General features: G+C 26.5%; 2 protein-coding genes across 5 annotated transcripts in view; one reads left to right on the top strand and one right to left on the bottom strand.

Annotated features, from left to right (window-relative positions):
• LOC113554642 (dedicator of cytokinesis protein 3) overlaps positions 1-23,465 on the bottom strand; it is a 36,788-nt gene extending 13,323 nt beyond the window's left edge. For all 3 annotated transcript variants that reach the window (XM_026958589.1, XM_026958581.1, XM_026958596.1), the window contains exons 1-12: positions 23,215-23,465; positions 23,066-23,149; positions 22,960-23,000; positions 22,825-22,880; positions 22,667-22,763; positions 22,248-22,396; positions 3,805-3,889; positions 3,682-3,717; positions 3,461-3,609; positions 3,266-3,347; positions 2,409-3,162; positions 276-557 (exon numbers count right to left, since the gene is read on the bottom strand). In XM_026958589.1, coding sequence (XP_026814390.1) covers positions 276-557; positions 2,409-3,162; positions 3,266-3,347; positions 3,461-3,609; positions 3,682-3,717; positions 3,805-3,889; positions 22,248-22,396; positions 22,667-22,763; positions 22,825-22,880; positions 22,960-23,000; positions 23,066-23,149; positions 23,215-23,251 — 1,852 coding nt within the window. In that variant the 5' untranslated portion in view covers positions 23,252-23,465. The remainder of the gene's footprint in view (positions 1-275; positions 558-2,408; positions 3,163-3,265; positions 3,348-3,460; positions 3,610-3,681; positions 3,718-3,804; positions 3,890-22,247; positions 22,397-22,666; positions 22,764-22,824; positions 22,881-22,959; positions 23,001-23,065; positions 23,150-23,214) is intronic.
• On the top strand, positions 12,786-17,149 carry LOC113554660 (innexin inx3). 2 transcript variants are annotated; one of them, XM_026958609.1, is made up of 5 exons: positions 12,786-13,027; positions 14,531-14,731; positions 15,202-15,614; positions 15,676-16,092; positions 16,264-17,149. In XM_026958609.1, exons 2-5 carry the CDS (start codon positions 14,569-14,571, stop codon positions 16,450-16,452), a joined length of 1,182 nt encoding a protein of 393 aa, XP_026814410.1. In that variant the 5' UTR covers positions 12,786-13,027; positions 14,531-14,568; the 3' UTR covers positions 16,453-17,149. The 2 variants fall into 2 exon arrangements, with proteins under 2 accessions (XP_026814410.1, XP_026814418.1); XM_026958617.1 differs by lacking the exon at positions 12,786-13,027 and having other exon boundaries at positions 14,294-14,731; positions 16,264-16,897.
• Positions 23,466-24,656: the final 1,191 nt, after the last annotated feature.

Below are 24,656 nucleotides of genomic sequence, written 5' to 3'. Positions count from 1 at the left end.
TAACTACTTTTTATTCATAAAACAAAACAAAATCCGATAAAATACGAAGTCTTCTAATCAGATTTATTTGAATAAAATGTTAAAACGTTTAGACTAAAACAAAACCGGCCTCTATGTTTGAGTGGGCAAACTGAGCAAACTGGGCAACACGAATTTGAAACGAGCAGTCTCAAATTTTCCAGACACAGTTTTAACGAAACAAGTTGAAATAATAAGCTGTCATCTATAATAAGGTTTGACGTTCGTATCATAATATAATTCAGATGGTTAGATACCGTTTTGCGTCAATTTTGTTGAACACAACATCGTGCGAATCGTCACTATTTCTTTATGGCTGCACGAGAACACAGAACCAGGTTCCGGTGAACTGCTCCAAGTCGATGATTCGTGTACACTAGCCGCCAGACCTAAGTAGTCATCGGGGTGGAGTTTGGTGCGCTCGTCGCAGCGATAGACAAACAATTCGTGAATGCCGTCTTGCAGCGTAGCCTCTTCGGGTTCCATCAGCCGCGCGAACGATATGCCGAACAGTTTTTTGTTATCCGCTTTGTCACGAGCTAGAAACGCAAACGTCAAGTAGATATTTTTAATAGATACCTACAGCAATCCGTACAACTTAAATTCATAGGTACGTTGGGGAAAAAAATGTTTAAATTTGTAAAAATTATATCTATATTTTCAATAGATAAACATTCATTCGATTTTGCAATAGGTACCTATATTATAATTATGCTGATCAGTAATATTTAATAATAATTAAGAATATTAATAAAAGTAAAGCTAATCAAAATTAATGTAGAACAATGAATGCACTTGAAAGTTTAAATTATAAAGCAGTGAAGCACCTACTAAGTACAATAATAAAATATAATATTATTATATAACAAAATTAGCATTATAATTATTTTTTTTAAAGTAAAATTGTATTTATTTTAATATATATTATTAATCCTTATTAGTTATCATACATTATTGAATTGGATAATGACTAATAGTAATATTGTCAAAGTGAATCTATTGAAATGAACGAATTTTAAATTATTAAAGCAAACCTATAATGCTCTTAAACAGATTAATTATCAACTGTTATAATAAATTATTTATTACTACTTTACTAGTTATAATAATGATTATACATTTATTTTTAAATAAAAATAAAATGTAATATAATATTATACTAAATAATATTAAATGATAATTATTATAAAAATATAATAACTTTATATTGGTGAATGGTGGTCTATATAGACTTTATAACTCGGTTATATCTGTTAAAATTAATAATAGATATGATATGATATATTATATTATATATTTTTTAAATTATGTTACTATTATTTATTGTATATATATTTTATTAGATACTTCCTAGTATAGGTCTACAATTATTTTATATTATATTATTTTGTTTTTAATTTATTAATACAAAGTATTACAAGTATAGTAAAAACCTATTAAAATATTGATTTATTGATCACATTATCGGCGATTTCCATTTGTTGGCGGGCTGATAATCTTTTTATGTACAGCGCATGGACATAAACAATAAACATATACAAAGTGATTATTTTATCCTTAAACACTCATTAATTCATCAAGTATAATACCTATTGACTTTTTTTAATTTTTTCTTTTTAAATATTTTGTTTCATTTTATATATTCTCAAATTGTATGAAATATTTAATATTTTTACCTTTTTATTTAATAGTGAAGCCAATATCAACTTTTGTTTTTCAAATGGCGACTTATACCAATTTAAAATATTATAAATTAATAGGGATAATTTTTTATGAATCTTAACGTTCTGAAAATTATTATTTATCGTTAATTTTTTAGCAAGATATAGGTTTGGCGGTTTTCGGTTTTTATAATACTTACGTTTCTGAAGACCAGTAGTCACATGGGTAACAGATAATAAGAGGTACATATTATTATTTTCATATGTAATAAACTCATTATCGATAATCAATTATCGATGCAGTGATGAACTTTGTATACCTGTAGTTACCAACGCTTCACAGCCGTAATAACTTGTAGGACGAACATCTATAAATTTCAAACCATCCAACTTTGAGCGGCTATTACTCACTAACCGTTAAATGAAAAATAATAATTTGAACGTTAAAATTCATTAAAAAAAGTCCTACTGTTTTGTAACATTTTAAATTTAGATTGCCATTTGAAAATCAAAAGTTGATAGTGACTTCACTATTAAATATAAGAGTGAAAAAAATAAAAATGTTATATAATTTTAGAAAAGCATGAAAATAAAAATTTTGAACAAAAAAAAATTGAAAAAAGTCAACACTTCAATGATAAAAGAATCACTCTGTATACGTACTAATTAGTAAACATAAAATGGTTGTGTTTAAATTATATTTTAATGATTGTAACGTGCATGACTTACTAGAACAATGCCTGTACTCGAAGCGTATGTGCGCGATGTTGTACTTCTCAATAGGCACAGCCAGCCGAATGGTCTCCATCCAGCACGGAGCATTGTGATGATAAACAATCATCGAACGGTATTCGGCGAACGAGTCCGTTCCCGACGCGCCCCATATGCAATCCGGGACAACATTACCCTCGTAGTCGAACACGACAACAGATACTTCAATGTTCTTGCCAGTCGACTTGCCGCCCTTTTCGAACTCGCCTCTCTCCAAGGTCAGGTACAAGTCGTTCCTCACGTGTCCCGGCATTATCACGTCCGGGAAACCCATTTTTTTCGTGGTCGACACGTTTTTGAACGCCAATGGGTTTTCCTCACGCACCTGTCGTAGGTCACCGTCCAATATCCGTAGTGATATGACGATACCATAGTTGGGGTGGCTGGACAGCGGGCTGTACTTGCTGTTTTGTTTCCGGATCAATGTGTCGTGCAGCTGACAGAAGTCCTTTTCGTCCGTCTGGAACACGCGGAACGTGAATTCCCGCTCGTCGCTACCGCCGCTGTTGTTTGAGGTCAGCATTTCACCGATATTCAGGACTGCAACCCCCAGCGGACGTTTGAAATAAGACACCGGTGTCTGCGCTGACGATGACGACGATGACGACGACAGAGACACTTTTTTGGACGACTCGGAGTACACCATTTTACCGATGCGCATTACGTGAGCTACAATGTAAAGATCGCGCGACAAATCCTGCAGCCCGAGTTCCTATTATACAGACGAAATATAGTCGGGCGTATACATATTTAGTACATTATTAAAACAAACAAATCGATAAAGAATGATTATTCGCTAGATATTCATAACTTACCGTAAAAATCGTACAATTATTGTGTAATTTTTCAATATAATTGGAAAAGCCTTCTTTAGAAATTTTTACTAAAAATCGTTCACTGGAAATTTTCAAAAACAATATAATTAATATACAGCGATTATGAAACTCGCACGAATAAATGAATATATTTTCATATTAATATAAGTTATAAATAACAAATATAAAACTTGCCTGATAAATTTAAAATTTTTGGCATCGTAGAGTGAAAAATATACTTCGGTTTCTTCCCCAATATGGTAACCAAAGTCTCGCATACACATAAACATATGACGTGTTTGAATTTTAGATGTATCTTTAGGCCTTCTTAACGTACCTCGTGCCTAAAATTGAAATAAATTCATTATTAATATATATTAAATAACTATATAATAATAGTATAATAAAATACTAACCGATACACCTTGAATGCTTTCCGAACTTTGAACATGCTGAAATTAATAAAGAGAAAAGTTATATGTCTACAAACAATTAAATATAGATAGGTACTTAATTATTGCATTATTAAATATACATACGACTTTGTAAAGCTCTACGGCACTCATTGTAGCTGGATCAACCATCTCAGCACCACACCTAGGAACTAAATCCAATCCCAGTTTTCTAAAAAAAAATTTTTTTTTTTTTAATTTTACATTTTTAATATATATACTATCAAGATCTGGAGCAAAGAAAATTGTTTAATAATTTTTATAAAAACAGGGGTCTGCATATTCCACAATAATATGATATTTGTTAATTTTAAGTTGTTTTTTAATTATTTTCAATGTATACGTAATAAAATATTTGGTAATTGACAGTTACTACTACAGTCTATAAGATACGATAATAATAATAATGGTAATAAATAATAACTAATCATAAATTATTTGGTTATTTAATATTTTATCTACTATTTGGAACCTTTATAATACCAACAATTATGATTTAATTTATTATAGATTTTTAAACTATATTAATTTTTTCATATTTCGAATAAATTAATTTATATCGTCATACATCTAGAATTATATATTATATTATAAAAATTAAAAATTAATATAGGTATGAGATTTGAGGTTCGGCACATATCCGGAACTATAACTTACGACTCATCATTTTGTTATAAATCACTGTGTTTTAATTTTAATCCATACTTATTGTACCATATTCTGTACGACAATTGTTTCTTAAAATTCTTTATTCAACACTTTGCAAAAGATAAGGTAGGTACCAATTAATGCATTGTAATTTAACCATCAATATATTTTATTACGTTATTTATACTTTATTATTACCTATCACATATATTCTGTACAGCATCGCCATCCGCTATGTTGACAATCAATGTGTATACTAAAATACTAAATAGTAAATGTGAAATCACATTACTTATTAAGATTACGCAAATAATTATTCTTTTTTCTCATCGTATAATATTTCTTCTATAATTAATAAATAATAATTATAGTTAACAGCTAAATTAAATACTAGATTCTAGTTATTGGATAAACTCGAAGAAAATAAACGGTTTAAAATTAAATAGTTAAAAACGAAAAAATAATCCCTTCTAATCGTGTAATATTTTTAATATGTACATAGGTAATATATGATATATTATGTACCATGTACCCTATTTACTTAGGTATAAGTCTGTTTTTGTAATAAAAATAAAATATATTGTATGAATTCGCAAGTAATTAAGAAATTATATTATTTGTGGTTATTATTTATAACTATAAGGTCCCGGAACTTGATGCATTTGAATTTTTTTATTTTTCTCTAATGTGTTTCTCGTGTTTATAGAAATTTGATTCATTAAATAATATAAAATCTAATGGAACAATTTCAAACAGCATTTTAAGGAATTTAATGCTTTAGATTCATTTTTTAGTATTTTTGGTGAATTTTATTCATTTTTTTATATTGTTTACATAAATATGTATTTTTTTTTTTTTAAATAACTCTTTATTGCAACATATAAAATGACTAATATAAGATAATAAAATATTTATTCATTTAATGTTATTATATAAAATATATTAAAACTATTGTTACTCATATTAATATGTGTAATGATTACAAATAATGCAAATAATATATAAAAAACGAACACAAAAAGGGGGAAAAGGTAGTTAATTACTGTTCTATACAATAGTTATCAAGTAAACCTCGTCATTGGATAAATTTGAATTTGATAATAAATCGTAGTATCTATATTACATAAAAAATTCTGAGGGAAATCGTCTGTCGGTTTTTTTTATTGAACACATATTATGATATATTTATATTTCCACTATAGTAATTAATTTTATTATTATTTATTAAAAATAGTATAGGTAAGTTGAATAACTTTTAGCAAAAACGCCTAAAACATTGCATTTGTTACGTTATTTATATTTAATTGTTATATTAGAATATTTATATCATATATTCATATATATATTTTTTTTTACTTATGAGTTATGGAACCAATGCCAACTTATTACAGTAGAACGGTGTGAATAGTTTCGTGGTATAATAAGTATCTATCAAATAAAGATAAATATTAATCTAAATGTCATTATATACATTATATAATTTAATAATATACGTAAAAGTTTCAAGCACCCACGAATAATATTTTTAAATAGTAAAATAACTAAAATCGTAATTCTTAATTTGAATAAAAAATTAAATTCAAATTTGATCAAAAAATGTCAAGAAAAAAATGTATATTCAAATATTTTTTTAGATTTTTAGATTTCAGATTGAACTGCTAATTAAAAACCTTGTACCTATTATATTTGCAAGTTTTAGCTACTAAAATTTAAAAAATATATAGATTTTTAAATTACAATTATTTATTTGAGGTTCAGTGTTTGGTGAATATGGGGCAAATCTTCAAAGTTTAAACAAAAGTAAAGTTGATTTTAATCATTTCAAGGAACGTTACTTTTTTATTTTTCCTAATATTCTTTTTCCAAATCCAGTATATTAAATATAAGATAATAGATTTTTATAACAAATTATACGTACACGTGTTGATATATTATATTATTTCTAAAATGAATTCGATAGTTGTGTGTAAAGTGTTAATATAGGTTTATTATCATTCATTATTAAATTTCGAATAAACAATTAGATAATGCTTATTAATCCTTATTTGTTACATATACAGTATAAAGTAGCTATACCGAATACCTATTATTATAAAACTCAGAACCAACGTAACATAATACAGGGTGCTCTGCTGCTCTACAAACAATGAACTGATTAGTGATTTTGAATATTTATACATTTTTTTTTTGTTAAAAACAAATACAGTAGATATTATAAAATACTCTCATTAATTTTTTACGTGTCAAATGAGGATATTAACTGAATTTTAAATTTGTGAGAGTAGGAGTAAAATTTTCATACACAAAACAAGCTAATAAAAAAAATTATTATTTTAGTTTTAGGCGGATCTAATCAATACCAAAGATACCTACACGAAATGCTATTCAAATTTTTATAAAACTCACTGTAGCTTATTTGGTGTGAATGTTGTGATAGCCTAACTTAACGACTGTTGTAGTAGTATCACTGTAGTTAAATGAAAACAAAGTATAATAACTTATAAAATCGATTTGAATTTATTATTTGTTTCTAGAGTTGTTTGTTGAGATTAGTATAATTGAATATAAACATTTGAGACAAGAATTAGAGCAGGCAAAAACTTTAGACGCTTTTACGATTTGAAAATGAAAACGACCAATGCCGGTTCATGCATTCAGGACAATCTGAATATTATTTTATTAGATAATCATTTATGAAACAAGATAATAAGTTTTTCTTTTACTTAATTTTAAAATATAAATATGCAGAAATAATTAAAAGATGGAAGATTAACAATAAATTCAATAACACTATTAGCTTAACTAAGTTAGATATCATACAGACGTAAAAAATTGTTTATCTAAAAATATCTTTTATTATTTCTATAGTAAGTGTACACTCTATAATCTCGCATACAAATATACAAGGATTATAAACTAGATATGTATACCATAAAATATTCAGTCAGAGATAAAATAATAAGTAATATGCTTTTAAAGTTAATAACTATTAACTAGATACATATTACCACATTAATAAGCTACATTAATTTAATGAAAATATCACAAAACTGTCAAAATTAAATATATGTCTAATACTAGTATATTTTATTTATAGTTGAGACAAAAAACATAGATAATAATAATAATTTACCTTTGGTTATTATCACATTTTATAATATGTGAAGCTATTCCCGAAAAATGTTCTCAAATTATATAGCCATATAGGTACGCTTAGCTGGATCCAAAATCCAATAATTAATAGAAAAGATAAAATTTACAGTATAAAAAACAATCTCAATTTTGTAGTCATCAATTTAAAATATAGTATGATTTAAAATGCATTTAACAACCTATTATACCTATAGCATTATCAAATATTAACATATTATTAAACAGTAAACTATCGAAAATACTACAATTAGTAATATATAGTAATATAACACATTACCATTTTTGTATCTGATGAAGTAATGAACAAGATTGTAAATAATTTGCGTTAGTTCAATTTTTTTAAACTGTGGCACAAATCTTTATATGTATTTTGCTAACGTGTTTACATGTAAAAAGGATAAATTATTCAGTCAGTAAAAATTTATAATGTTGATAAACATTGTACCACCAAATATTTCTCAGTTAAACAACAATGTTTTAAAAGATAATAAATTAATTTAAGAAAATAAGAAAAATTTTATATTACTGAAAATATTTTTAAAAAACAATCGTACAAATGTATTAAATGTAAAATGTTAATACATTATTTTTACACGTCATATACAATTTAATTAATGATCAGTTAGTTAATTCTCATGTATAATACGAATAAAAATAATTAAAATAGTAGCATGTTTTAAATAAGAATAAATTAAATACCTAATTAAAATAACCGTATTAAAATTTGATGATTTGTTACTATTATTATTAGCTTACAAAACTATGATCTTACAACATTGTTTTATTTTTTAAATTAACAAATCACTTAAATTAAAAAACAAAATTAGAAGACTTATAATGTTTTGACCACAAATGTACGTTCAATAAGTTTTAAATAAAATGATAATGTTTAATGACATCGATGATAGTAAGTTGATATATTAATAATAATAAACGAACATATTATTATATTATATTAAAACCACAGTAGTTACCAACAATGAATATAAGATCATTTTACTACAGCATTATTAACGAACCTAGTACCGAATACTAAAGGTTTAAAACAAGTTCAACGACTGTTTAATTTGAACACATACGAATACCAACAGCCAATATATTATGTAAATTGAATCGTTAAAATTAATACGAAATACAACATATTTTAATAATATAACGCCCAAAACCTAGGAATAATAAGTTAATATGAATATAGTATACCTACTTTTTAGTTTTTACTAAATATATATTATGTATAATTATATTAGTTATATAAAAAATAAAGTCACAATTTTATAGTGCAACAATTATCAATAGTTATTATTTTATATGACCTATTTAATATTATACAGTAGATATCATTAGTATATAGTTTATGTATATTATGCAAAATACAAGTACAATATATGTATTTAAATCTGTCCTTGAAATATTAATTAACGCAATATACTAATATACTGTTATTTAATACTAACAAAAAATTTTAAAAAAATAGTTATTACAACATAATAACATTTAAGAACTATAGTAAATTAGTAGACACTAGATAACTAAAGTAACTTAACAAAACGAACGATTTATTATTCATGTTCAAATCATATACAAGTATTAAAAGTATTATAAGCATTTAAATACACATAACACATACTTTAAAAAAAATGTTTTATGCAATCGACCGGTTAATAGAATCAAATTGATCTAAACCAATGTGATCACATTAAGCGGAACTATTAACCAAATACATACCTAGATAATTATCATTATAAACAATATGAACTATACACATTTATGTTATGCGTGAAGCTGACACCTTCAAGACCAATTTATTTGAAACTTATTTTGTTCTGTTGAAGTGAATTACAAAAATTGTAAAAAAAAAACTCTACTGGCGAAAATGAACTCCAATTTTCAATGTATCGAAATTGTTATACTGTTTTAGTTATGATATTGGAACAAAATTTCCAAAAACAAGATTCCTCAAAAAAAATAAAGTCCAATAAATAGGAACATTTAAAATCGGATAATGTTCCGAATGCATTGCCTTTAGTACTTCAACATCACTACTTGTTGGTAGTCTACTCTTAATCTATATTAATTAATGGGTTTACTTGAACCTGCCTCATTCAGCCTTAGACAAACCATATAATCATATTTCATAAATATACTAAATCGGATTATTATCAAAATTTTACATTTCATAGGTCATTAACGTAATTCACCAACGATTATAATCCAACAATCCCTTTATTTGTAAGTAAATAACGTTAATAACGGGCATAGGCGTGCGTAAAACTTAATGGTAGATGTTGCTGAAAATTATTTATTTATATGTGTTTAAGCATTAAGCTTTAAGAAATCAGCATTCACATAATAATAATAGCACTTTTTCTTCAGTCTTGAAAATGCATTAGGCAAAAATGTAATTTATTTTATACAATACGTCAACACACATTATGCTTTGATTAAAAACAAATTTAGTCATAAAAGCACTTTCTAAAAGTTATGATAAAAATAATAACTTAATTAAATATTTTAAAATAATATCATAAGAAATAGCATTTAATATGTGATATTATCTTGTAAATTATAACTATTAATAATGCTAACTATATTTAGTTAGAAAAAATAAAAATTGTTAGTGAAAACTGAAATTATTCGCAGCCCACAGGTGTTCCTATAGCATATCCTACAACACCAGTGCGTACACCTATAATGGCGGGCGAAGAACATTATAATCCGCTATAACTTAATTTACCGTAACATATTAATGTATTATATCATATAATATATATTAATACAAAATTAAAACTCAATTAACACTTAGATACAATTAAAAATATATAATCATTTGATATCATGTTAAAATCCTATTAATCGATCAAACATTTAGTCTACGGAGATAAGTGATTTCATTTAAAAAAAACTTTAATTAGAGTCCCTTCATTAAAAGTCACACTGAGGTGCAGTTTGATTAGTTGCGCCACCGGTAATAGACCTTTTATTAATGAACTATAATTAAATACATACACATTTCACAGTGTCTCACAGAATAGTCTACATAGTACATATATTAGATAGATATATGTGTTTTAGAATTTAGGTAGGTACTATAATTTAAGTAAATTATGTGTATTATAATAATCCTATAAAATTGTAATAATATTGTATAATTTATTAAAATTTGACAGATATCCCTAACTGACTGATGAAGTTGAACTCATCTTGTATTTTTAAAATTATTTGTTTTTACTTCTAATATAAAATTTGATGTTATATTTTGGAAACACAAACAAGAGTTTTGTAATGTTAAATAAATAAAGACAGAATTATAATTTATAACCTTATAGGACCAGTAGGTAAAATTTCAAAATGCACAGCTATTTATCAAATGTCTATAGAATTATTTGATTTTAAAGTCCACGTCGCAGACAGGCAAATATAATATATAGCGGCTTGTCAGATATTATTAAATATTATTTAAAACAATAAATGACGACCCAAAATATTAGATTGATTTGACAAACATAGTGAAACATAAAGATAACATACTTCTCCACGTAAATAAGTCTAACTTAAATCAATATGGGCTATATTGATAAATGTATGAATTTTTAGGAATACCATAATGTCATGTGTATATTATAACATTTTTATAATGGTAAAGGAGGAAGATTTTGGTGGTTTTTTTGTATTAAATAAAAACTTATTAATGATACTTAAAAAAAAATAGTATAGGTATTGTGTATTATCAGTTGTAAAAAGAGTTGTAAAAAAAATCACACGGTGAATTTTCGAGATTTTAATTATTTGCATTAAATTTAAAACTTTAGCTTCTAATTTTTAGTTATTATTTATTATTCACTATTTGTATAAAAACGTTTATATGGAATATGTACACCTATTTTACAAAATATAAATTATCTCCGAGATTTTAAAAATAAGCGAATAATAGCAATAATAAGATTTCCGTATCAAGCAAACAGTTTGACGGTTTATATTGTTTAATAATAAATTACATGATGAAAAAATGCTTGTTTTTTAGAATATATAATTTAAATGAAGAGGGTTGTAGAACTGTAAGGCGGTCCCCGCGGGTTGGCTAAAAAAATTCATTGACCTCCCCAAAATTTAAGACACAATTTGCGCTTGAGTAATAATTGCTAACAAAAATTTGAAGGTAAATACTTATTTATAATTTATACAACTAAAATATTCCTGAGGACCTATGAATTATTAAATACATTTTTAATGATCAAATCATGTTTTGATGTTTTCATATTATATAATTATAAATTATTATAGTATATTTTAAAATATCAGCTTCGTGTAGACTGTAATAGACATTTTAGATTTTGAACAGAGCAACAGAGGCATCGTTACCTATCAGAAACCAGAAACCAGTTTTTCAAATAATAAAAAATTCCTGTAGCTAAAAGATGATGAAAAAATTTTATAATTATCTTGCGGCAGTATTTCGAGTATGAACATAAAAATAACGATCTAGAATTATAAGCATTTAGAAAGCTCTCGATTTTTACTAAATCTTGGCAGTTGGCTATACTTAAGTGAACCTATAGGAGAATGGCAAAGACGTATAAATGGTTTATTACACTTTGCCGTGTCATAATAAAACAAATACTTTATTCTCGGTTCTCACAGCGAGAACAATACAATTTATTATTGTGTACGGAAATCCGTTGTTTTCTTTATATAATATTATGTATATTATACCTAAACGAATTCTCACCGCGTCAAAACTTTCTATTTTTCACAACGGCAGTAGGTACTGCGTACGCCTAGTGCCTACCAATCTTACTGCTATGTATGCTTAAATACCATGTTACATGACAAATTTAAACAACATCAAAAATGATTTTAAATTGGTAGACTTTCGGTTTATCAGCCAGTCATTGCGAGAAAATCCTACGACTACCGCTCGTATATAATAACCAGATAGGATGAAAAGGTGTAAAACGCAACCCGTTCGACGGAAACTAGCGCGGGTATGGCGCCACCTACCGGGCTGGACTGGCAGCGCGTTTCCGTAAAAAGATTGGAACGCGGCAAGATTATTTCCACACATCTCGGAACGGATTTCGGCAGTAAATCCACCATAAATCGTAATAACTAATCACTCGACAGTCATTAATATCGTAGCTTAGTTTCGATCGGAAATCCGTCTCGTAAATCCCCTCCACGCACGCGTCCCTGCACTCTATGACACCGCCAAACAACAGCTCGTCGTGTAACGCGGTGGTGAACACATAATATCATCAAGCGCGCGGCGGATACCGGTTCCGAGCGCTCCGCGTTCCAGCGGCGGCGACTAACCCGTGCACCGCGGCGCGCGTTCGTCCACCGGTTTGATACAGTCGACGAACGAACCGCTAGTAACGGCGACTGCATCGATTGGGTGCGGACTATCGCCATCCGATACGTGTTACACGCGAAGTAACGACGACAATAAAATATTACGATTCCAGATCGACGGTGACACACGATATTTCACCCAGGCATTGCTGACGAACTGGTTAGTTTTCACACGTTTTTGATTTATTCCCCTCCCACCCCGTAATATTGCGTTTTATTTAATAACAATATTGTTATCGTATCATACAAATAATGCTCCATATTATATTGTATATTATACCATATTTAAAATATCGACTGTGATACGGTTTGCCGTACGAGATGTCCTAGAGCGACTCTGAGGTTTGTTCAACTTAATCACCATAATAATAATATTTGTATTCTCGTATAAAAATCTTTTGCGCTACAACTTGTTGCTGCTTTGTATTTGTTTCGACCTACGCCATCGCGCCGCAAACACCTGACATACAGTAAATGACGTCTAGCACGTCACCGCTTCCCATTGTTTGCCATCACAGCGTGTAAACGTGCTTTTTGTTTTTACATTATTGTACAGGTACCTACCGAATGATAATTATGTTTTGTGTGTACATATTATTATTTTGTAGGTAACATGCGTGTATTACAGTGATAGATAAATAAATATGATATACGTACGCGTTATCATCGTAGTTCTCGCGCTTTTATATAAAATTAGGTATGTTAGAATTCCGGAGGACCGTTTGAAGGGGAAAAGGATTTCGGTTTATTTGAATAGCTGATAGAAAAAAGATGTATAATAAATTCCTATATATTATTTTTTATATAATAAATTCTCTATATAATAAATTCATGACTGGCGATGATGACGATATCTCAAACATCTGCCGCCTCTGAATTGAAATCGTCGGGAGACGCGCTAGTAAAATGAATCATTATTACAACTAATAAAACATTGTGCAACAGAATAGTGTTGTTCGAGTCGCGCGTAATTGTTGATGGTGTGGTGAGCGCAGTGTTATATACACATAGGTGAACGAGAAAATTCGAAGAATGGTCGGTGCATATTATAATGGGTACATCGTACATGACTACATGAGTCACTCGGCGGCGTTCCTTTACGGCCATATAGCATACGATTTATTTCACCCGAAGACATAATATATATATATATATATATTAACAACAATAATATATTTTATGAACACGTCGGAATTATTATTACGGGTATGCGTGTGCGTACCTATGTGATATTATTATGTGTGCGTGCGATCGGGTCGAAAAACCAGTTTTGAGCATAATAATAGACAACGGGCAACCGTCTAAGAACTCCGGTGCATTCGAGGAGCGTGCTGCATGATCGACTATGGGGAGGGGGAGACGGTGGCAAGTGGCACAGCACAGCACGGGAGGCTGTTGACATCAGACACAGATACCTGTTACTGCGTGTCTATAATATATATACAGGCACACAGCATACCTCCGCCGATGTCCGGTGGCATGCCTGAAGACTGTGGATTTTAGTTGTTATTTTTGTATACACCCCCCGCCCCCTGGTTAAGCTTACCACGGTTTTTCAGTTTTTGCGCGATTTGTACGACGTTTAGACGTCGAACGACCATTTTAATTTTCCGGAAATTATCATTGAATATAAACTGATTGTTGTGCATGTCCCCCGATTTAGATCCGATCTTTGTGTAATAACGTATAAAGGACGACGATATGGCCATATTCCCGATGCTGTCGGCTGTGGCCGGCTTCATTAAGGTGCGTTACGTGGTGGACAAGGCCAACATCGACAACGCAGTGTTCAGAGCGCATTACAGGCTCACCACGGCAATACTCTTTGGATGTTGTATACTGGTCACTGCTAACAATCTAATAGGTAAGTGTAATTTTACAATTATTCTTCCAATGCGAATTATATAATGGTAAATTATTTGAAGAATAGCAACTCACAACGGTGAACGCTGCTTTATTATTGTTTGTAATAAAGGAGGCAATTCCTTTCAATTGACCCTGGACCTATATAAATAATAAGCAAGTGAATGGGTTGTTCAAAGAGTAGATTATTAATCATAAATTCATAAAAACAAATTAACATTATAAAGTGACGCAATTGTAGGGGACCCTGGTAGAACCAAGATTTAAATTCTCTTTGTCTCCTCAAAAAAAAAAAAAATATTGTAAAATAGCATAATAGATTAGTATGCATCCAGAGAATTTCTTTTTTTTTTTATATAAACTACCTGTTGCTTATAATTCTGAATTCAACTGTTACATTTATTATCAAGGTCGAAACAACCAAATTTTAGAAGTTGTCTGATTATTCATGTTAACATATTTTTTTTGTAGGTGATCCTATATCTTGTATAACTGATGGTGCTATCCCAGAACATGTTATTAACACATTTTGTTGGATTACCCATACTTTTACGCTGCCAGATAAAATTGGTAAAGGTCTTGGTACACATGTTGCTCATCCTGGTGTATCAGATTATATAGATGGTACAGATCAAGTACGCTACCATGCTTATTATCAATGGGTGCCATTTATGCTATTTTTCCAAGGCATTCTGTTCTATGTGCCCCACTGGTTATGGAAAAATTGGGAAGAAGGCAAAATTCGCATGATCACTGATGGTGTACGTGGTGCTTCTATTGGACAAAATGACGACAGACTAAGTCGTCAAAAACAATTAGTTCAATACCTTATTGATACATTACATATGCACAATGTTTATGCTTCAGGATATTTCTTATGTGAAGTAAATATTTGAATAAATTCTTGGTTTTTATATTCAATTTAATGTTTGATGTAATTTTTAGGTATTCAATTTTCTTAATGTAATTGGAAATATGTTCCTCATTGACAGTTTCTTGGGAGGAGAATTTTTTTCGTACGGTACTAAAGTTTTAGAACTCAGTCAAATGGATCAAGAAAACCGAATTGATCCAATGGTAGCTGTTTTCCCAAGAGTAACTAAATGCACATTCCACAAGTATGGTCCATCTGGATCAATGCAAACACATGATGCACTCTGTGTATTGGCATTGAATATCTTGAATGAAAAAATCTACATATTTTTATGGTTTTGGTTCATTATATTGGCTGTCATATCTGGAATGGCATTGGCATATAGTATCGCTGTTGTAACATTACCCTCAATTAGAGAAACAATTTTATTACGCCGTTTTAAATTTGGTACACCACAATCAGTGTCAGCACTTATCAGGAAAACACAGGTAAGCTTTTTTTAAATTATTATAATAGTAACATTTTTTTTTTGTCCAAAAACTAATGATTGTGTAATAATCATATCAAATAATAAACTCCTTTTCTTGAAAACGAAATATTAAAAAACCTTATTCATACATTTAATATTTTACTAACTATCGAAACTAATTATATTTCAGGTTGGAGATTTCTTATTATTACATCTTTTGGGTCAAAATATGAATATGGGACAGTTTACCGAAGTATTAGATGATCTCAGTTCACGATTACATTTGGGAAATAATTTACCAACTGCTCCTTCAACACTGGAATTATCACCAATGTATCCTTTGGATAAATTGAGACTTCACAAAGAAACTGAGGCTTAGACTTGAACAACAAAAAAAAATCAATCAATGTCTATAGTTTTTTTTATCTAATAAGAAAAACATCTGGAGTTGAAAATATTTAATCTCAAACTGTGTTCAATACTTAGAAAAACATTCCATATACACAACCTTTGAACATTAAGTAATTTATGTGTTATTCAAATATTAGTTCTAAGACCAAATTTTTTCAACTTCATCCTTTATTTTGATACAGTTTTTTACATCTTCCATGTTAAACAATTGGTAACCTAACTATTCCTACATATAAATAAATTTATCGTGTTCTTTTATATTTAAATGATTGACTAGCAGTCATGTTATGCATCTTGGCGCTAATTAGTATAAACAATTATTTTAATTATATTTAATAAGTTATTTTGATTTTAAATTGGAAGTTTAACTTCTATTAAAGTTGTAATTAATTGTGATAAGATATTGTGAACTGTAAATTTTAAAACTATTTTAGTTGATTTATTTTAACAAAAAATTGTATAAAAAGTCTCCTTATATTGGTATCGATGATTTGATTTTAATTGTTAAATTTAAAGGACTAATAATGTATTCAATAATAATTTTAAATATTAAATAAATGAACTTTATAATTATATATTATACATAAACTATGAATTATTTAATGATTATATGCATTAATCAATTTTATTTTTAATGTTATATTATACTAACTAAAAATGTATTATTATTTTAATATAATACTATTTATATTTTAAAATATCACAACTAGACTTGAATTACATATGTAAGTAATAATCAATTTAACCTATTTCCTTTGCCAATAAATAGTGCATTCATCAAGACAATATAAAGGCATGAACATGCGGTATGCACAGGTATGCAAACAATTTTTATAATATTGCCTAAATTTCAAAATAATAATTATATAAAAAAAGTACAAGATATTTATCTAAGTACATACATAATGGATTTTATGGCTTGATGAAGAATTATGAAAGTATGTCCTTTATAATAAATAATTACAAAAAAAAAAATTATTTTGAAACGTGAAAAAAAAATACTTTAAAATCAATTATTTTCTAATAAGAACTAATAATAGTAATGGTAATAACTATTAATAAATATTTTTAAGGAGTACATTTCATCATCTATATATCCTGGGACTAAGAAAACTGCTGAACACTAAATGACTAAACAACTCTTGATCTTTGTAGATAAAGAAAAATTAAAAAGGTAGTAATATGTTAAAATTCAAGCTATAATTTCCAATAAAAAAATGTACCAGTCTCAACAAAAACAAATTATTTTATTAAAAAAGATTATATTATTTAAAGACTAATTGCTAAGTTCTAAATTTTATTCTAAACATAAGAAAAAGATTTATTTTTAAAATGTACATATATTAATATAAAAAGTATAAACAGATTAGCATAACATATTATTAATGATTGTAATTGGAATATTATTTCCATATAAAAATATTATTATTATTATTATAAGTCTATTAACAGTTAAACATTTTAAATACTATATAATATATAGCAAATACAGCATTAAGAAAAAACTTTTGTTAATCAACAAGTTGTTAACTTTTAATTATTTTTATAAATTAGAAGTATTCAAGTATAGAACAAGATTCAATTTTTTATTGATTTTTGATAATTTTTATATATTTTTAATTATAGGATGGTATAATTATTGTAATTCTAATATGTTTTACTTTTATGCAAAAATGAATTTGTTGAAGTATTGTTAAAATCCTGAAATTTTGCAGTGGTTGGACTGTCTTTAAACAAATAATTAAGATCAGGGTCAGGCCGGAGGGCTGGAATTCCTGCCTTGGCCCTTGTACTGTGTTACCCCAAAATAGAGTATAAAATTATTGGGCCCCAGAAAATAATTCCTGCCTGGGCCCTCAGATACCCACGCGACCCTGATTAAGATATAGAATTACTTCAAGAATTCATTGATGGAATAAACCTAAAAAATAAATTAATAATGCGCAATATGCCCTTGCTAAAACTACCAAACTACTCTTTTTTGAACAAGTAAACTTTTTTTTAAACTAAGGTAAGTTGATTAAGTTATGTTAAAATGACTTAAAAAATGACTGAGTAACTAATTTAGGATATACATTAATTAAGAAAACATTAAATAAGTTCAGTTGAAAGTTTAAAATTGTTTTTCTTTTATATTACTCACTCTTATATTATGTTGTAAATAGAACAGTCAAATTTTAGTAAAGATAAACGATTAACACAGCCCATTCATTTTATTTATATATTTATAAATATTTATTATTTTATTTTATAATATATTACACAAACCATTTATTCAATTTTAATAATAAAATTTTTGTTTTTCTCATCAGACCTTCTTCTCTACCTTAACAGTTGTCCAACTACACAAAGGAATCATTCTACATGAGCATTATATGGTACGGAGATAGTATTTTTTATATAAATATGTAAATAACCTTTAAAAAAATTAAGTTAAGTTAACATTATTTATAACCATTAGTAATGAAGACAATAACTTGGTTATATTTTAACTAGTAATATTATCGATAAAACTATGTTATAACTTAACTTCAAACTTTTTAACTAGATAATGAGATACTGTCTAAATAAACCTTTAGCTCATATATCTATAGTTTTTAGTAGAATGTAAAAAAAAAAAATTACTAATAAATATTTACATTAACATAGTGGTATAATATGGTATATTATGACAATTTATTGTGGGTGGCAAATGTTTAAAAATAATTACAACAAATGCATTCATTGACTTTTTTAGAATATGAATGGGACTATATTCAATTAAAATAATATATGAAAGTGAATATGTTTATGTTTTGCAATGAACATGCAATGTAATTTTTTCCATTAACTTCAATCAAATATATAGGTCTTTATGCCATGTTTCATTTTTTTTGTCAAACTATTCAAACTAGGTAACCATAACATATCTTCACAAATTATTAAGGAAGCGTAAATATTTATTAAAAGCTAATATTTAATTATTGTAATCATAATTGATTATAAATAGTTCTATATTACAATCATTGATTATAAATAACTGAATTAGTGAATTTGGGATTTATAATTATTGATACAGTACACATTTAAATATCAAACAAATATGGTAGTACACAAAACACTTCCTTAATAAACTTTGTAATAGATTGATGTTATTGATGTTAACTTAATTTAAATAGCTTAAGTGCAAAATGAAAAAATTTGAAAAGATTTAAAGTTTCATTTTCTATAATGTATACATGTTTAGTCAGAGATAATGATATCCTTAAATCCTCTTAACATTTAATGAAAATAATATGAGTATAAATCAATTAAATATATATTATATTTTGAGATAGTATGTTAGCTAGAATAATACATTTTAGTTTATAATATAATATTATTATTGACATTAATATTGTATCTAAAATAAATGATAATTTAATAGTTCATAGATGCTACACAAATTATTATTAAAATTTTTGATTATTATTATAAAGAATAGGACACTTGCCCTGGGCCTTGCTCATTAAAAAAAATATTAAAATAATAATTGTTATTTAAATTAGAAATATTAATTCATATATTATATGTAGCTATAAATAAATTGAAAAGTTAAACATATTTATTCAAGTTTGATTGTTTAGTGTGACATATTAAATGACATAGATGTTGAAGTAAAATATTCACTATAGATATATATATATTATACCCTTATTTATTAAATTGTTTTAAATCATTACTAGGAACCATTAAAAACCAAAATAAATAAAATTGCAAATTTTGTCAATATTAAATCATTCAAATGTAAATGTAGTCAATAGAAACAACAAAGCTATTGATAATTCAGCAGCCAACAGCATAACAAAGATTTATTTTTATCAGAAAACTAAACTGGCTATTTTCAAATAATCAAGAATATATACCATTTAAATATTTTTTAAACTACACTATATGTAAATTATAATATAATAATTAATTGTGTAATCCTGAAGCATTAAATGTTTTAGTTAGTATAGACCAGGAGTCTCCAAACTTTCACTTTAAGCCCACATAAAATATCAAAAGCTCTTAGCGGGCCAAAATGTATGAACACATAATTTTTAATTTTATAAATTTATAAAAATATATTTATATATATACTTGTTATAATTCTTATAATATACTTAAATATACTTAGTATTAATTTTAATAATAACTTTTTATTAATGAAAAATATGAAATTGTTATTTTTCTTCGATACAAGTAACAATTGACATGTGTGCGTAATAACGACTGAATATTACACATATTTTTAAATTATTTACCTCCTTTGGTAGACCGGTTAAAAATTTGTGGGCTGTAGTTTGGAGACCACTGGTATAGACCATTGCCTAACTGCTTCATGATAAACTGGTATTCAAAAGTTAAGTTTGTAATTTTAATAGAAATCACAATTTTTACAAATATAAAAAAAACACTTATTATTTTAAATTAATTCTCATTAGGAAGAGTTTGCACTTGTATTTATTGTCTTAATTTTACAACTTACAAGCATAACAAATTAAAGTTCTATAGTTCACATTTACTTTTAATGTTAGAGCTAACAAACCTTATAAAATATAAATATAACAATATTATCTGTACTCTTAAACAGGTTTGTATGTTAATATTTTTCCTTAAAAAAATTTTAAGTTTGAATACATATTTTTTAAATATGATCTTTGAGCCATATTGAAAATATTTTTTTATTTAAATTTTACAATAAGTCAATTCACTCTAAATTTAAAATTCTAAATATTACGTGTTAAGTACTAGATTGAATATTACATTTATCCATAATAAATATACTTCAATAACTTAGAAACTAGTTATTCAATTGATGATTTATATATCAACATTTATAAATATAAAAAATAAAAATCATCAGCTTAACAATTTAGAGTGGTAAATGAAAAAAAAAGAATGTTTCTTATTTGAAAAATTAAATTTCTATCACCTCATAATACTTATTTGTAAGAAAATCCAAAAATTAAAAAATATACCCTCAAGATACTTAAAAATCATAATTTAAATAATTATATTACTAAAGAAAATATAAAAATGATGTTAAAACACTTGGGAAAATCATTGTGTCGATAAAATTGATATGATCTAAAGTTATAAATATGAAATAACTGTACATTATAAACCATAATATAGCACTATGTAAGTCAAACATTGTTAATCCAAATTTAAAAATACATTTTGAAGAGGATTAAAATGTCTTTTAAAAAATATTTTGCATTACCTAAAGCAATTCACTATTCATTTAGCAATGCAAAAAAATATATTGTTAATGCCAAAGGTAACTTTACACAATTAATAAATAAATCATAAAATATAAAATCAACTATTTATGACAATTTTGGTTTTTAGTAATGTTGATGAATTCATCAGTATTTGATGATTAGAAAATTATGAATAATTATTTTGAAATGCAGAACTATTCAAGTGACAAAAATAACTGATAATGTTACTAATTAATTACATGAAGAACTCTTATGACAAATTGCAAAAAGTAATTAATTCAATGATGGCTGAACCAAAAAATTATTTTTAAGGTATCATTAGCTCATAATTATTTGAATTAAATGTTTAATGAATTATAAAACCCAGCATAAACATTTCATAATGCAATGAAAAACCAAATACTTTGGTACTTGGCTTTTTTTTGAATACAACAATTTTTTTATATCCGAGTAACAATACCAATTTGGTTTCTCTGACCCCTGTTTTTAAGAACAATAGAATAAAGCAATTAACATGCAATATTTTCCTATTTACCTGTTTCCCCAATCAATTTTTGCAGTAGTCTTTAATTTCAGTTCTCTTGTTTGATCTTGAGTTAATGTTCCGCTTAATAATTGTTTTCTCCATTCAAGTAACTCTCGCATTACTTTTCGTAATGTAATAAATTTATATGTTTCTCGTTCCTACAAATATATATTTTTTCTTGTAATTAATATTATATTAACTATTATATATTATGTATTAATTGAAAACAAAATACCATAAAGTTTAAAATAATCATGTATACTACTGTTCAATTATTATTGTATTTATGAGAGTGTGTTAAGATTTATTCTTTTCATTCCTAATTATTAATAATATGTAAAAGGTATATCATTTTTCATATTACTATCAAATATATTTTATTATATGTTGTTTTTAATTCATAAATATGTAAATAGATTTTGACATACCACATATAATGACTTCCAAATACAATTCCAATCACGTAAAACCAATGACACTTCTCGGACAACCATATCTTCTAGTGGTACAACTGTTTCAAAACTTCTGAAATTTCAAATTGAAATAAATATTTAAAAAAAAATAAAAATGTATAAATTTGTCATACCCCTCATTTTCAATACGACAGGGCTTCAAATGAATATAGGTAGATGGAAATATACCCTAATGAAAGAAAATATAATATTAAAAAGAGTACTATGATATTGGTAAGACTTACGATATAACATTATAAATGTCTTACCTTTACTGATCGATTTTTAGTAACAAATCCTCTGTACCAACCTGTATGATACATAAAATAGATTTCAAATATTATATTAATTGTATATAATTATGTTTATACTAACCACAGCATTGTTCAAGGATCTGGACAGTATCCCCAATTTCAAGATGTAAACCATACGGATTATCTCCATGCCAGTTGTATATAACTAAAACAAAATGTAAGATATTACCTATACATCTTAAATAATTTCAAATCCAAAGTAAAACTCACCAACTCCATATTTGTTTGTTTTGGTTGGAGTCCACATGTCTGTTATTGTATTAGTGTAATAAGACCGGATAAGATTCTTCTTCCGCACATATTTTAAATTTATACCTAAATCAACGAATTAGAAGTTTTTTCAGACGAATAAAAAAACCAGTCTATGACTAGTCATTTTTTTTATTTTCTACAAAATCAATTGTTATTTGTTTCGATTTTGTTTACATTTCAGTTTTAATTGCTATCATTTACGGGGGTGGAGCTGCAGAGATAAGATATCATAAAAATTCGAAAATTATTTTCACATATATAGATAATAAACAATAGAATATAATAAGATATTATGGTAAATAAATTATTATCTATATTTGTGACTATTTTAGATTTACGCATGATAAAGGAAACTTTACTTTATCAATTTATCATAGCTCGTACCCTCGGCTTTAGGGTTTTAAGCGTTTAAAGTTGAATGTCGGATAACGAAATCATTTTTTTTTTTTATACCTATTTAATATATAATATCACAGTGATTCATTAAACAAAAAATCTATTTTAGGCTCGTTATATTAATAGTAATTATTTTATTTATAATTGATCTATTCACCGTATGATTTAAAAGGATACATTTCATTAAGTACTATATACGATCGTACATAGTATTTGACTTTATTATTATCAATTATAAAGTATTGAGTGTAGTCGTTTAAAAAATATTGATATTTTAATATATATATGATATAAGTATATTTTTTGCACAAATTTACTTAAATCATAATTTATAATATTTACTTACTTAAATCAAAAAAATTTATATACTACAATTGCAATAATTTCTCAAATGCACGTCAAAAAGAAAACAACTTCGAAAATTGCCTCAAAATGTATATAATAGTATCCTACATTTTCTTCGAAAATTCTCATTCCAATCTTAGATCAACCAGCTAAAATATTTATGTTACTTTTTAAGTGGTACACACTATATACAAACAAATTATGGATAGGTAATAAAAGTAATTATTCGTTACTAATTAATATTTTGATTTTATTACACAAATATAATAAATAATCGTAATGTCTATACAATAATGTAAGCACTATTCTCCATATTTTATTTTAGAAAATATCAAAGTATACAATGATTGTAAGTCTAAATGATATAATAATATTTAATGAAGTATACACTTTATCAAAGTAAAAAAAACCCTGTCAGAAAATTAATTTTATATATACATATAACATCAATAATCATTATATTAAAAAATTAAAAGTAATATTTTTTATGTCATAAAGATTTAAAGATTGACATAAAACCACTAATTGAGACATTTTGATTTATCCCACTCAAATAACTATTTATTTAATTAAATTAATTTTTCCCAATCCAAAATAAAAAAAAAAGATTTTAAGTAATATTGATCGATATAACAAATTATTTTCTTAAAATTTATTGG

This window comes from Rhopalosiphum maidis, chromosome 1, assembly GCF_003676215.2.
Source record: "Rhopalosiphum maidis isolate BTI-1 chromosome 1, ASM367621v3, whole genome shotgun sequence".
In the NCBI taxonomy this organism is placed as follows: Eukaryota; Metazoa; Arthropoda; class Insecta; order Hemiptera; family Aphididae; genus Rhopalosiphum; species Rhopalosiphum maidis.
Note: the sequence above shows the minus strand (reverse complement) of the source record. Positions and strands in the feature narration are given on the sequence as shown.

What these genes read in the sequence shown, in the direction of transcription:
- LOC113554660 (XM_026958609.1), top strand. Translation starts at nt 14,569, where the DNA reads ATGGCCATATTCCCGATGCTGTCGGCTGTGGCCGGCTTCATTAAGGTG. An exon ending in CACTGCTAACAATCTAATAG is followed by an intron (nt 14,732 to 15,201) that starts GTAAGTGTAATT and finishes TTTTTTTTGTAG; the next exon opens with GTGATCCTATATCTTGTATA. An exon ending in CACTTATCAGGAAAACACAG is followed by an intron (nt 16,093 to 16,263) that starts GTAAGCTTTTTT and finishes ATTATATTTCAG; the next exon opens with GTTGGAGATTTCTTATTATT.